Genomic DNA, 16,112 nt, shown 5'->3' on the forward strand with positions numbered 1-16,112 from the left:
GAAGCTGCATGCCAGATTGCAATGTATTTGCTAAAACGGACACCTTCCAATTTTAGTCTTCTGCCAATCAAGCATCTACAATACATTGAAAATCATGCACACAAGCATGCACTTCATGAAAGCATCACACTTATTTCACATCACACTTATTTCACATCATGCTTTAGCCACCACACTTAGGGGTCATTTTTTTAGTCTTCCTTGTGAGTCAACTTGAGCAATACCAGGAAGATATATTTACAATGCTAAATAAAAACTGAAATTATAGTTTTAAAATATATATACTAAAAATGAGCTGAAGGGAGCTATTGTTCAGCTTGCTACATTTCAACATTATAAATAGGACACTGGCAGAATGTGGGTGAAATGGGATTGAAAGCTTTTTTGCCACTGAGATGGTGCTCCACATTTGTTTTAACAGCAATTGGTTAAGGTGTCCATTTGTCTCAGGTGCACATCTCATTGATAAATGTTGTTTGGGCCCCTGTCACCCATACAGGACCCTAAAAAATGTTTTAATTCAATTCTCCTCTTAAAGCCTTCTTTTGCTTAAGGGTTGCAGACAGGTTTCCATTAATACTTTTCTGTGATTGATCATCACTGCATGGGAGGCGGGAGGTTTCATGCTCAAGTTTTATTTATTTGTCTTCTAATATCTAAACACCTTTTCATATCTACTCAGTTGCTTCTGCAGACAGACCGACTAATTTTGAGAGCTCGGTGCATAATGAGTCTGAAACACAAACCCATGTCCTACCAGTCCATAGCACAGTGCTACATGTTGCTCAGAACATCTTAAAAGCAGGAAAAGAAAATAAAACTGGCTTGTAAATGGCTGGTGACCAACGAAATTGACCCTTGACCGTTGAGGACAATGGAAATCAAAATATAACACGTGATGCTGGTAGAACAGCATGTACTTGGAGCACTCATCGACCTTTAAGGTTTTGGCCAATGAACATGCACTGTGCATGTATGCACAAGCGTACTGTAATTAAACACTAACCAGTTATTGAACTGTGCTGGACCAAGAAGCCAACTCCTTCTGTGATTTCAGGAAAACTGGGCAGTGCAGTAATTATAAACAAAGAGCATCTCCATTTGTTCGCAGGGAGATATGATGTTTAAAAACAAAAATGAACTGTTCATATACAAATTAATAATAACTTATTTTGTGCCTGAGGTGAAACGGAAGAGTTATAATGTGGGAAAATGTGAGGTCACTTACTTCGGTAGGAAGAATAGGAAAGCAAAATATTATTTTTAAAATGAGACTACAGTATATTGCAGTACATGGCGACATGGGTGTCCTGTACCTGAAACACAAAAAGTTAGCTTGCAGGTACAGCAAGTAATTAGGAAAGCAGATAGAGTGTTGGTTGGCCTTTATTACAAGGTGGATGGAATAAAAGAGTAGAAAATTCTTACTATAACTGAAGTGGACGTTGTTGAGACCACACCTAGAGTACTGCATACAGTTTTGTTCTCCTTATTTAAGGAGGGAAAATTAGAAGTGTTACAATGCTTCTAGAGATCAATTACTTTTTTAAAAGAAAGGAATTCTCGTGACACCAATGGAAAGAAAACTGATGGAAGAGATTTCACTTTTTAAAACTTTTACTTTAACAAACCAATTAAAATCAACATAAATCAAGCATTAATTGACAGAGATATTTCAAATAAAAAGATAGATTTCACTTTAAATAGTTGATACAACAAAAATATGTCTCAAACAAAAACTGAAAATGCTGGAAAAACTCAGCAGGTCTAGCAGCATCTGTGGAGATAGAAGCAGAGTTAACATTTCAAGTCCGTATAACCCTTCTTCAGAGCTCTGTTGACTCTGTTTCTCTCTCCACAGATGCTGTTAGACCTGCTGAATTTTTCCAGCTTTTTCTGTTTTTGTTTCATATTTCCAGCATCTGCAGTATTTTGCTTTTATAAATATATGTGTCTCATTGTTACATATGAACTAGGAGCAGAGTAGGCCTTTCAGCTCTTCGAACCTGCCCCGCCATTCAATGAGATCATGGCTGATCTGACTGTAATCTCTTGCCTCCCCCAGTGACATTTCACTCCATTGTTTATCGAGAATCTGCCTACTTCTGCCTTAAAAATATTCAAAGGCTGCTTCCATTGCCTTCTGAGGAAGGGAGTTCCAAAGACACTCTGTCCTTTGAGAGAAAATATTTCTTCTGAACTCTGTCTTAAATGGGCAACCTCTTATTTTTAAACAGTGGCCCCTCGTTCTAAATTCTCTCACAAGGGGAAACATCCTCACCATATCCACACTGTCAGGACCCCTCAGGATCTTACGTTTCAATCAAGTTGCCTCTTACTCTTCTAAACTCCAGTAGATGCAAGCCTAGCCTGCCCAATCTTACCTCATAAGACAACCTAGCCATTCCTGGTATTAGTTTAGTAAACCTTCTCTGAACTGCTTCTAATGCGTTTACATCCTTCCTTAAATAAGGAGACCAATATTGTATGCAGTGTTCCAGATATGGTCTCACCATTGCCCTGTACTACTGAAACAGAACCTCCCTACTTCTATATTCAATTCCTCTTGCAATAAACAGTTACATTCTATTAGCTTTCCTAATTATTTGCTGTACCTGCATACTAGTCTTTTGTGATTCATGGACTAGGACATCCAGATCCCTCTGCATCTCAGAGCTCTGCAATCTCTCACCATTTAGATAACTAGCTTTTATATTCTTCCTCCAAAATGGACAACTTCACATTTTTCCACATTATACTCCATTTGCCAGATGTTTGCACACTCACTTAACCTATCTATGTCTGCTTGTAGCTTCTTATGTCCTCTTTACAACTTACTTTCCTACCTATCTTTGTATCATCAGCAAATTTAGCCATCATACCTTCAATTCCTTCATCCAAGTCATTTATATAAATTGTAAAAAGCTGAGGGCCCAGCACTGATCCTTGTGGCTCACTACTAGTCACATCTGGCCAACCGTTACCCTCTGTTTCCTGTTAGATAGTTATAAGCACTCGCATCGCCTCCGGCACAAAAACAGAATGTGCAATCTCTCAGTCTTTTCAACTTGGACTCCAGTACGTAGGATCTCTCACTCCTCACTCAATAGATTTGGCCCTCAAGTCAATTTCATTGGCAGCTGTATTCCATCCGAAGTCTGATACCCGAAAAACACACCCTTGAAGAACCTTCCCAGCTTGGCTCACAACAGTTTTGATGGCACAGAATGCCTAGAAGCTCCCTTCTCGGACCCCTTTGAGCAGTCTGATTGGCTCAGGTGAATCTGAAACAGCAGCAGTAGAGGTCTTGCCCAATCCACTTCCCCGATTCCTCTGTCATCAGTTCTCTGTCCTTTCCAATTGTATAACACACACAATAACACATTCCCTGCTCTAGTCTCAGAGTCTTCTCCCTGCTTTTTCACCAGGATCTTTTCTGAATTGCAGGTTCTGTTCTACACACAGATATCTGTCTTTCTGGGTCTTGAGACCAGTTGTAATTTGATAACCACTTAGTTCCCTGTTTGCATTTTGCTTCAGCTCCATAGCAGCCTAGATCACGAGCACGTCCCAGAAGTTTAAGTACACATTGTTAGAATTTTCTTAGTTTCACTTTGGTCGTAAAGGTACATCACAAACGTTGGCTTTTCCCAAAACAAAACGGTCATCACACAGGCAGTTCAGAGAAGGTTTGTGAGATTCATTCCTGGGATAAAGAGGTTACCTTATGAGGAAAGGTTAAGTGGGTTAGGCCTGTACTCAGCGGAGTTCAGAAGAACGAGAGACAATCTTACAACCATGTAAGATTGTTAGGGGACTTGACAGGTGGTGGGAGGATGTTTCCCCTCATGGGGGAATCTAGAACTGGGGGCATAGTTTACAAATAGGGTTCACCCATTTAAGATGGAGATGAGTAGGAAGTTCTTCTCTCACAGGGATACTAATCTCTGGAATTCTCTGCCCCAGAGAACTGTGAAGGCTGAGTCATTACATATGTTCGGGCTGAGAGGGACAGATTCTTGAACTAGAGGAGAGTCGAGGATTATGGGGAACAGGCAGGAAAGTGGAGCTGAGGCCAAATCAGATCAGTCATATTCTTAATTGAATGGCAGAGCAGGCTCAAGAGGCCATATGGCCTACTCCTACTCATTTCTTATGTTCTTCTGATCTGGGACTTCTTTCAGTGAGAGGTCAGTCTGTCCTGCAAGATGATTTTTTATCTCGCTGTTATGCTTGTTGCCAGTGCGTGTGTGCACAGAGATGGATTTCTGTTGCTTTCTCCGACAATTTTTTTTCCCTTGTCCTTGTGGTTGTGCAGATGCCGTTTCCTTTTGGTACCTGGCCATATCACTGTCATGGTCAAGTCTAGACTATGCTATTTGATATGGAGAGGTATCTCAACCAAAGAGTGACCAACTGTGAGCGTTCATGCGTATTAATCTTTGAAATACAGATAAAGCTTAATTTTCAAAGCCTTTTGTGCCTTTCGGCTACTTTGCAACCAACAATGTTTATTATCTGTAAATTTGGAATGGGGAGTATTTTGCAAATGCACAAAATTAACCTGTTGATTCAACATTGGAAGACCAAGCACTTCTGCATAAGGAAGAGATAGCTTGAGAAACAGTCATATTAGTCTGTTTCAGAGTGACCTTGATAGAGGCCCCACCAAAATGACCTTGATAGCCTCTAGGTTAGTGTCATGAAGCTATTAATGTATATAATATTATTGGAAAATATTGTTCTTTTAAAATAGAGGTTTAGTCTGTGGGTATGTCTTAATTGGATTAAAGCCAGCTAGTCTGGGTGCTTTGATATGTACTAGTTTTGTGATATAAGAGAGGTAGAATGCATTTGCATTTTTTGGAATAGTGCATTCAAGAAGGGGAGTGAATTCTGGCACCTAGCTAGCAGAGACCAAGCAATTTGTTTATATTACTAATAAAATAGGTACCATGAAAGGGGCCTTATTGTTAGAAGAGGTGGAGTTCAAAGGGGCTGGTGATACAATGAGAATTTAAATTCAATGAGATGTGCTGGGTATAACAGACAGCAGTTTTGTGTGTGCAGGGCAGAGGCAGTGTAAGATCAAAACAGCTGTAAGCCTAAAACTGTCTCTACAGGAACCGAAGTGAAAGGAACCTCATTTTGAATTTGTAAGGGGACTGGCAGAGTAGATAGGGAGAAACTCGTGAAAGGATTGAGAACTTGGGACACAGATTTAAAGTAATTGGCAAAAGAAACAAAAGCAATATGAGAGAAAACTTTTTCACACAGCAAGTGGCTAAAACCTGGAATGCACTGCCTGACAGTGTGGTGGAGTCAGGATTCAATTGAGGCATTCAAGGGGGAATCAGATGATTATTTGAAAAGAAACAATCCGCAGGGTTACATGGAGAAGGCAGGAGAGTGGCACTAGATGAAATGCACATTTGGAGAGTCGGTGCAGACAGGATGGGCGGAATGGCCACCTCCTGCGCTGTAACAATTCTGTGATTCTGTATTCGCTATGTGAACCCTTCTCTAAAGTTGCATTGTCTGCTCAGAGCTGTCTTACTATGTTCTAAAGACTGTACAGTCATAGTTATAATCTGCTTGAATTATAAATTGCATGTAAAATAGACTTTATTTTTACATTTTGTTTATAAACTGTTAGAATTACTTTACACTATTTATTTTAAATAGTTTCAATTAAAAAATGCCAAAAATGTCTGGCATTTAGAAATCATTCAACATTTTTCTGATATTTCAAACATACACCAATAGATGGCAGTATCCTTGCTATTCAGTGTTTAGGGCAGTGTTGAGGCTATTAAGGTTCATTTCTCTACTTCAGTTTCAGCTTTGTGATGTGTCTGGATGCCTACCATATTGTATATTTATATGCACTTTTGTTGAACTCTGTCCAGTGGGAGCGTTTTACTTTTGCTGAGCACTTTTGGATGTAGTCCTTAGTGTTCAGCTGCTAGTTTGTACTGCATTTTTCATTTAACTGTACTCAGTTCCTATAATGTGATTCAAAAAGAATGCAGGAAGTTAATTTGGGGCTCATCAAGAGCACAGATTTGTGTGTCGTGTACCAAATACATAAGGTTAGGTTCCCCTGTCACTTCCCACAAAATGTACATCAATTTCTCTCTATCCACCCTTGCTTTTCATTTAAGCATATTTTCTTCAGGTTTCCTTGCTTTCCAATCACTGAATCAGCAAGTGGCTGGGGTGGATGAGAAAGAATGTCCCAGGGGCCTCTTTTGAAAATTTTCCCTTGATGATGGTGGGGGTGGGGAGCAAAGAGAGAGGTTCTGTCCTCTTTACATTAGTCAGTGCTCCCATGGTATGTATATGCAGAGGGGTAAATGGCTTCTGACCTGGAGTCCATACATAATACTGAGCAGTTGAGATCTGAGCTAGAGAGGCCAGGTCTACAAGCTACAGTACAATTTTCTACATAAGTTGACACAAATTTTTGGGGTGGCAAATTGTCAAACTCAAGATCATTTATGCTATCTCATTGGTACCTGAGTTTAAAATCACATTACGTTTTGCCAATGTAGCACACTGGAATGTCAATCCCGCCTTGTTAGAGTCCTAAGGCAGTTTTATATCTGAGGTTCTTCACCATAACTTCAGCAATGTTGTTGGGGGCACAATGAGGAAATGGCAAGATCCTTCTAATGGAGAGGAGGAAATCAATGGGATAGTTGCCCGGATTTAGCAACCAGTTGAGAAATGTGCAGGCATTAATGGGCTTATAATAAGTTAACAACTCATAATTAAACTGAAGAGTTAAGTGCAAAGTAATAAAACCGCTCCTGTGCTCCAAAAACACACAAAACAATTCTTTTAATTAATGGCTATCAATTTCTATGCCGCAGAAGTAAATAAAACACTGTCCCTTTGAAATGAATTTATTTCATGTACAGTTAATATAGGAGCCTGTTGCATACAGCCTTGTTGTGCCAAAACATTAGTAAGTGGTTTGAGCTGTAGGGAATACTGGGAAAAGAAACACAATTCCCAACATACCTCACCCAACAGATATTTTCAATCCTGATCATTCCTGTGCTGTGATTTCCTAAATCCTAATTTTATTGCTTAACCTTACAAATACAAATAGAATGGAACGTCACATTGCTGATGATGCATTTTTCTTTTTGTTCTAGCTCAGTAGCTGGCCCTGAGGAATGCTGGCTGTTGACAGAAAGCCAGTTCCAGGTGGTTATAGTTCAGGCGAAAATCTGCTTGAATCCCCACTGTCTCGCGCTTCATAACTTCATGGACATCAGCTCAGGTATGAACCGTACCCTTAATGCTGCACCTGGAGTCAGTGAACAGCAGCATAGACAGTTCAATGTCATTATCACTCAATCCATATTTCATTACTTTTGATGCACTCACTGGAAGTTCCCCTCCAAGGCACGCACCATCTTGACTTGGAATTATATTGCTGTTCCTTTACTGTCGCTGGGTCAAAATCCTGGAACTCCTTCCTTAACACCACTGTGGGTGTACCTACAGCACATGGACTGCAGCAGTTCAAGAAAGGTGCTCACCAGCACCTTTTCAAAAGTAATTAGGGATGGGTAATAAATGCTGGCCTAGCCAGCGATGCCCATATCCCATGAATGAATATTTAAAAAACGTATAACTAGCACGGTGGACAGGCTTTTAAACTATGAGTGAATAAAAAAAACCTTTTTAGTTTGTACTTCTAGACTAGTCATGCACAATTTCTCATTGCTATAATTCTTAAAATCTAGCAATTTTCAGAGGCAAATGTCTGTTGTTTTTCAATAAATTTTAGAGAATTCAAGAATTCTAGTAATTAATACTTGCTTTTCTAGGTTTATTTAATATTGGAAACAAGCTTTTGGTCAGTTTGGACTTGCTGTTCAAAATAAGAAACCACATCAAGCTTGGGGAAGATCCAAGGGATGTGACCACTCCCATACTGAACTCTGTTCAAAAATTCACAGGTAGGTTTAATAGTTTTTGTGCAGGTTGGCTTCAGGTGGCCTTGATTCTATTATTGAAAGGTAGCCAGGAGACTCTGGATATCTGATTTATTATCTTATTTTAAGTTGCAGCATTGCAATCCTGTGGTACTATTTTTCTGCTTTGAGATGTTTTGTGAGCTATATCCCTTTATTTTATGTAGTTACTTTCACTTTAATTTTCAGAACACTTGGGCTGCCCACTATTTTTGTTTGGAGTTCCTGGATAAGATTTGTTGTGAAATCTTTTTGAACAGTTAAATTGAAAGTATGATAGTAGTTCTAATGCTTGTATGTTCAATATTGGAAGCAAATGGGCGTATTAGTGAGAGGCAGCATGGTTTTGTGAAGGGGAGGTCGTGTCTCACTAACTTGATTGAGTTTTTCGAGGAAGTGACAAAGATGTTCGACGATGGAAGGGCAGTGGATGTTATATACATGGATTTCAGTAAGACCTTTGACAAGGTCCCTCATGGCAGACTGGTACAGAAGGTAAAGTCGCACGGGATCAGAGGTGAGATGGCAAGATGAATACAGAATTGGCTTGGTCATAGAAGACAAAGGGTAACAGTGGAAGGGTGCTTTTCTGAATGGAGAGTTGTGACTAATGGAGTTCCACAGGGATCGGTGCTGGGACCTTTGCTGTTTGTAGTATACATAAATGATTTGGAGGAAAATGTAACTGGGCTAATTAGTAAGTTTGCAGACGACACTAAGTTTGGAGGAGTTGCAGATAGTGAAGAGGGTTGTCAAAAGGTACAACGGGATATAGATTGGTTGGAGACTTGGGCGGAGAAATGGCAGATGGAGTTTAATCCGGAAAAATGCGAGGCAATGCATTTTGGAAGGTTTAATACAGGCAGGAATTATACAGTAAATGGCAGAACCCTTAAGTGCATTGACGGGCAGAGGGATCTGGGTGTACAGGTCCACAGGTCACTGAAAGTGACAACGCAGGTGGATAAGGTAGTCAGGAACACATGTGGCATGCTTGCCTTCATTAGCAGGGGTATTGAGTATAAAAGCTGGGAAGTCATGCTGCAGCTGTATAGAACCTTGGTTAGGCCACACTTGGAATATTGCCTGTAATTCTGGTCACCACATTACCAGAAGGATATGGAGGCGTTGGAGAGGGTGCAGAGGAGGTTTACCAGGATGCTGCCTGGTCTGGAGGTTATTAGCTATGAGGAGAGGTTGGAGAAACTCGGATTGTTCTCACTAGAGCGACGGAGATTGAGGGGCGACTTGATAGAAGTTAACAAAATTATGAGTGGCATGGACAGAGAGATAGTCAGAAGCTTTTTCCCAGGGTGGAGGAGTCAATTACTAGGGGACATAGATTTAAGGTGAGAGGAGAAAACGATGTGCGGGGCAAGTTTTTTACGCAGACGGTGGTGAGTGTCTGGAATTCGCTGCCAGAGGAGGTGGTGGAAGCAGGTACGTTAGTGGTGTTTAAGAGGCAGCTTGACAAATACATGAATAGGATGGGAATAGAGGGATACGGACCCCAGAAGTGCAAAATGTTTTAGTTGACGGGCAATATGATCGGCGCAGGCTTGGAGGGCCGAAGGGCCTGTTCCTGTGCTGTACTTTTCCTTGTTCTTTGTAAATTGATGGGGATGTGCAGATAATTTGCAGGTCAGAATAATGTTGATGAACAATGAAAATAAATTTATTTTTGTAAATAAAATGATGGCTTTACATGTAACTTCAATGTTGTGAGGTTATATAAATGTAAAGGCTAATGCAGTGGTTCTCAAATTTTTTTGGTTGAAGGACCCCATTTTCAAATGGATTAGTAATGATGGGGGATCTCTCATCTAAATCACAACACTATATATTAGTCATAAGAAAGTGCTGCATAGCATATTTTGATAGTTTTTTAAGAAAACAAACATTTGCTTACAGGAATCAGGTGGTGTGGATGTGCCTGTTTCACACTTCAGAGTCTGTCTATTGGCAGAAGAATGGAGAGGAGGAGAGAAGAGGACTGAGAAAGCAGTAAGGGTGCAAGGGGGGAGCAGAGCAATGATGGAGGAATAGAACAAGAACAGGAACATGGGGTGAGGGAGCAGAGTACACCTTCTGACGCCACTCACTTGTTTACGCCTGACCATGGTATCCTGAGAAATTGCCTACTTGTAAGACCAACACTGCAGTGCGGAACCCCTGAAACTGCAGTTTGAGAACCGCTGGGCTGATGGACTCAAGTTGAAAGAAGAGAGCTGTAACTACCACAAGTAGTTGCACTTTTAATTTAGCCAAAGTGAATGTTTCTCGTGTGTGACTAGAAGATGAGGAGAAATCTGTAGTAGCAGTCCAACAAGCTGAGCTGTTTTCTTCCTAGCCATAATAACTGCTTGATTTTATTCCTGATCAAATCTTTGGTTCTCTCTGCATCAATTTTTACAAATTGTGTAAATTATTGCATTGAATTTATTCTTTTTTCCCTCATCCCCTTTTCCTTCTCTGCTTTTAAATCAATCCATTTCAGAATTGGTGACGGGATATAATGATCAATCATCCTTAAGTTAACAGTATATTTGAAATCTCTTATAGATGGATTACAAAGATAGCTGATTTGGAAATGGAAAGGCCTGGCTGCATTTAGGTTGTGTTAATCTGAGTTTTGGACAAATTGTTAGAACTGAGGGAGTTTTGTTCTGGATCTGAACCTTGTGAATTGGGCATATTGATATCGAAACAAAGTGTACAGAGAAGTATTCTATTCTTCGGCATTGACATCATTCATTATCAAAACACCGATACAGTATTTTTAAAAAGCACAAAAGTACTTCTGATCGCTGTTTAAAGCCATTTCTTTTAAAACAATGTATTTGCTTAAAATAATGTTGAATTTTTCATCCCATATTTAAAAATCTAATACTATCCTGTATTTGACCAAGACAGATATTATCAATTGATGCACTTAAATTAAATTTCCTACATGACTAGTTCATAAGCAATGTTTCCAGCTAACAGCCAAATGGAAAGCTTTTGAGCTACATTTAACACATAACTGCTGTGTGTTGCATTGGGTCTACAGCACAGAAAGCCACTGGGCCCAAATGATCTCTACCAGTGTTTATGCCCACTTGGGCCTCATCCCCTATCAACATGCCCTTTTATTCCTTTCTCCCTCATGGGCTTACCTAGCTTCCCTTAAATGCATCAATGCCATTTGCCTCAGTATCTCCAAGTTCCATATTTTAACCACTGTCTGGGTAGAGGTTTCTCCTGCGTTCGCTATTGGATTTTCAGTGACTATCTTATCCTTATGGCCCTGAGTTTTGTAGTTATATAGCCTTTCACAATCTCATGACATCCCACCAAACATATCACAGTCAACTCAGTATTTTGAAGGGTTTTAAAAAATGTTTTTTAAAAAAGCTGTGATTTGATTCAATCCCCCAATTATATTTGGGTTAACCATGGGATGAGGTTGCAGAATAGGAATTCAGCATAGCTAAGTGTTATATGCATGATCTAACAGAAGCAAGACAATCTAACAGCAAAAAGACATGAGCTTGCATGCCTGGTATTAAGACTTTGGTATTTTTCTCCAACCTCAATTTAACACGTGGTATTGATAGATTAGCTGCTTTAACTAAGAGACAGCTGTTTGAACATGGGGTAAATGCACTTTCCAGCACTGAAAAGGAAATTTAGAAAAATGTGCTTATAGAGTCGCAGTTAACAGTTTAAGATTTAATTCTGAAAAGAATAAGAGAATTCCGGTCAGCATTTGCAAAGATTTGAGCAATGGAAAAGCTTCATTTAGTCAAATCCTAAAATGGAGTGATTTTAATTATTTTTTAAATTATAAAAAGTTCTCATGTTTCACTGTAGGTTACAGACAAACATATAAAGAGATGGAAGAATCTAGGAGAAAATCATTGGATTGCTGCATTCTAGTCATTGATATACTCCGTTGAGCTTTCCAATCACTGAGGATATTATAGCCAAGGCTCATGTTAATAAAAAAAAACTTACCTGTCTTGTCTTCCCCCTTTGCCTCCCTCGCCCCACCCTAAAACTTACCTAACATTTAGGAAATACTTCTGCAGATCCATGTTGGTGGCGTCCTGCCTTGCTCACTTTCTTATGCTGCTAAACGTCCAGGTCATTCCTGCCAGGTTTGGGCAGGAGTTGAAACTTGTGACATTGATGAGGCTTGGGAGTTAAAATGGCTTGGGCCCTACATCGATGATTCAGAATAAGCAGTAGGTTCACCCCACCAGCCTCACGCTGACCTTTTGCCCCCCCAACTGAAACTTCATGCTGTTGTCTAATATGTGGACTCACTTATTTTGCAGAGAAGATCTTGTCTGATGAGCAGCTAAATCAGCTTCAAGAGCTTCTGTGGAATGGTTATTGGGCGTTCGAGTCCCTCACCATCCGTGACTACAATGACATGATTTGTGGGATCTGTGGAGTAGCACCTAAGCTGGAGGTAGCACAGAGAAGCCCTGAGAATATTCTTGCACTGAAAAATGTTGAGGTATGTTTAAAAATTAGTGACTTGATCAATCGGACTTTACAAGTTTTTGATTACCTGCGTAGCCTGCTCAATTGGATGAGCCAGCTTGTCTTTGTGTTCCACTTAAATGATTAACTGCCTCTGCTTGGTTTGCAGTCATCTAAAGCCCATACCCAGATTATTATCAAGCAATTATTCCTGGGTATCTGTTACCTAAATGATATGATTTGCATGAGATTTTATTGACCGATTGATCAACTGATTTTTTTTTTGATGCCTCCAGATTTGACTGTAAAACACTTCTTTTTGCAGAAGCAATATGAACCTGCCAAGTCAGAAGTACCTTAACTTTCAAAATTCCGGTCTTTTACTCTGTCACAGTCCAAATTCGCAAGTTCCAGAAGCTAGAGGAAAGCATATCAGCTGCAGTGACAAAATGATTGAGTATCAGTGCAGGAGGAAAATGCTATTAATTTCATCAGGGACCATTTATTTATAGCAGGAGCATTGGTCCTGTGATTGTTGTTAATTTATGCCCTCTTCCCGATACATAATATCTCATTCTCATTTTTACCAGCCACTGAAGGTGGACAGAGATAACGTTTTCACCCCTGTTGTTAGTCTGTTTGTAAACAAAAACCAATCGATGGATTTTAACAAAACTTGGTACACAGATAGGGTACAGCCTAAGGAAGAACTGATTAGTTTTATACCAAAGAAGCGGATCTACATCCTGGAATTCTTTAAAGGATCCATTAACTTTGGGAGATATTTTGTTTTAGAATGGTGTGGGTTGTTTTATTTAGAATGTTGTCAATTGTCACCTCTGTTATGGTGGAATTTCTCTCAAGCTATCAAAATATGAGCAGCATTTTCAGAGCAGGTTGTTGGATGCGGCCTGAAGCCATCTCAAAGATTTCTTTTTTCAATTTTGTAGTTACAGAGCATCAACCAGGCAAGGAAAAGCCTCGAGAAAGAACTGTGTAATTGTAACAATTTTGAGTCAACACAGTGTGGCAGAGGTGTGGGCTCTACTGAGTGCCTTCCTTATACATATTTTGCCTTACTGTTAATGTAGTTTTGCTTTATACAAATCCCAAGCTTAATGTGCAGGCAGGTAGATCACATCACAACTGAGATAAATCCGTTATTCATCTGATAGCCACATTTTGGTGATGCTCTGGAGTGGCGACGCTAGCTGCTATCTCATTTTCCCCGACCTAATTGCTTAGGAACTGAGACCAATTACCTTACTCTGGCCTGACATCAACCAAAATAGCACACATTGGGGATTAAACCAAATATCTTCCTGATCTTGTACACCTCAGTAGCAGTAGGTGTGCATTTATGCTCTGAATTATGGCGTAACCCCTTATGTGGCTCTCAGTGAACTTTAATGTTTTTTTTGCTGATGCAGCAAATGAATTCAACATGTTGGGAATGCACAGCATGCAGCATTAACCAAGTACACTGCATTGCCTTTTCATGTGTGCCTTTATCCTTTTCTGACATTCTTTTCCAGTTTACATGGCCCGATTTTCCTACCTCAGATGAAGTAAACGTGGAGGATTTTTGGTCCACAATGGAGAATGAAGCCATAGAACAAGCAGTATTTCCATCCAGTATCCCCATCACAAAATTTGATGCCTCCATAATTGCTCCATTCATTCCGCCACTCCTGAGGGCATCTGTCGTGGTTAATAGTGAGAAAGATAAAAACCCTCAGCCACAGCCAGTTGCTGGTAAGACACAATTTTTGTGTGTTTAAGTGTAGTGTTTCTACACGAGTCCCTGATCTTGATGCATGGACAACAAGGAAGCACTGACCAGAGGCTCAGGATTTCCTGATTTCCTTTCTGCATTAGGTGGAGCAAAAATTAGAGAAAGAGTCATAATATATTCCTAGCAGCCACCATTAATTGATTTTTGCTAATAGTCAGTATACAGTTATTAATCCAAAGTAACAACCATGGATCATTGCTAGATAATGGTTTTTTGATTATGATACAAGCATTAATCTCTCATTTTAATATTATATATCAGCTATATGGGGTGGAATAATTCCAGGGGTGGGTGTGGTAGGGGGGTTGTGGGGCGCGGCCCCCCCCCCCATCCCCTCTGGAAACCATGTTGGTGTGAAGCCAGCCAACTCTATACCAAACAGCCCCACAGCAATAAAGCACTGCAGGGCTCATTAACAAGGGCTAAGTAGGACTTCCGCCCCTCACTGAGGTGCAAGTCCTGCTCTCTGGAGATGCAGCTTCATTAGTCCCAGCAGCGCCAGGAAGGCATCAGTTGGGACTGCAGTTGAAGAGATGAGCCCAAGGCCTTGGGTCCCCGGAGCAAGTAAGCACGAGGCCTTGGGCTTGGAGGGTTTGGGTGCATTAAGGAAAGGGCAGTGGAGGGGAGGGGGTTGGTTTAAGAGAGGGAGCTGGTAGGAAGGAAGGGGGGTGTTCAATCTAAGGGGGGCTGCCCAGGCCAAATGTATTATTGTGTGGGCCATAACACAGTTGGCACGGGCAACATATTATTAGGGTCAATGTGCATGATACCAAACCTAACTAACCCTTAATTTGCCATTTTATTATGGCGCTTGCCTAGCCACTGTATTATAGGAGTGAGCTCAGAGGTGAGTGGGAAGGTGGTGGGATGGGCACCCATCCCATTTTGTGCACCTTCCCACTGGAAGCACACCTGCTGAAGGCCCATAAAATTCATCCCATGGAGTTCACAGGGTCTCAATCTTCATTGGATATTTTGCTACGTTATAGGAGCTATGTAAATACCAATTCTTGTTGTTGTCAACCATGACCTGCACCACTTGTCAAAAAGTTTATCACTTCTACAATATCTGTAGCACTAGTATGGTCTAAAGATGCTAATCATAATTTAATTTATCTTTTTTAAAAGAAAAGAATTAAAGGTAGACAAATTCTTTGAAATATAGATATTTCACATCATCTTACAGATCATAGAGACTTATTTGTGTTATTGACCCAGAATGAATTACATGCCATTCCTGCTTTCAACAGGAAATCCAAGAATGTTGGTGAGACTGTTACACGATGAGGTTTTCAAACCAGAGGAGCTCAACTCCTACAGTGAAGCTGAACTAAAAAACTTGCTAGTGTCATGTGACATTCCATTTCATCCCAGTGACTCCAAGGTAAGTCGTCGGTACAAAACAAAAAACATGAAACAAAGATTCAGCCTATACAGCTCACCTCTATCCACCACCCCTCCCCTCCATTCGTATCCTGCTCCAGAGTGCATTCTAGCCTAAATAGTTTTGACTTTAAACTAGTACCTTGCTGCCCCATGCAGAGTAGGGAATTTGTGCAGTTTAATTTTGAATACTTCAAATGATGTACTATTTAGTGCATTCAAGTTGAATCCCTGAAGTAGGGTCAAGCCCTGCAAGGTGTACAAGTTTATGAGGGGCATGGACAGGGTGGATAGGGAGCAGCTGTTCCCCGTGGTTGAAGGGTCAGTTATGAGGGGACACAAGTTCAAGATGAGGGGCAGGAGGAAAAACTTTTTTACCCAGAGGGTGGTGTCGGCTTGGAATGTGCTGCCTGGGAGGGTGGTAGAGGCAGGTTGCCTCATATCCTTTAAAAAGTACCTGGATGAGCTCTTGG

The 16,112-nt window shown here is 40.5% G+C and overlaps 1 protein-coding gene across 3 annotated transcripts in view; it reads left to right on the forward strand.

The window, feature by feature from the left end:
- The window catches only part of hmgxb3 (HMG box domain containing 3), a 94,379-nt gene that overhangs the window by 61,973 nt on the left and 16,294 nt on the right, over positions 1–16,112 (forward strand). For all 3 annotated transcript variants that reach the window (XM_041194113.1, XM_041194114.1, XM_041194115.1), the window contains exons 15-19: positions 7,164–7,291; positions 7,845–7,976; positions 12,311–12,495; positions 13,997–14,216; positions 15,507–15,640. In XM_041194113.1, the coding sequence (XP_041050047.1) occupies positions 7,164–7,291; positions 7,845–7,976; positions 12,311–12,495; positions 13,997–14,216; positions 15,507–15,640 (799 nt within the window). The remainder of the gene's footprint in view (positions 1–7,163; positions 7,292–7,844; positions 7,977–12,310; positions 12,496–13,996; positions 14,217–15,506; positions 15,641–16,112) is intronic.

This window comes from Carcharodon carcharias, chromosome 8, assembly GCF_017639515.1.
Source record: "Carcharodon carcharias isolate sCarCar2 chromosome 8, sCarCar2.pri, whole genome shotgun sequence".
Taxonomy (NCBI): domain Eukaryota; kingdom Metazoa; phylum Chordata; class Chondrichthyes; order Lamniformes; family Lamnidae; genus Carcharodon; species Carcharodon carcharias.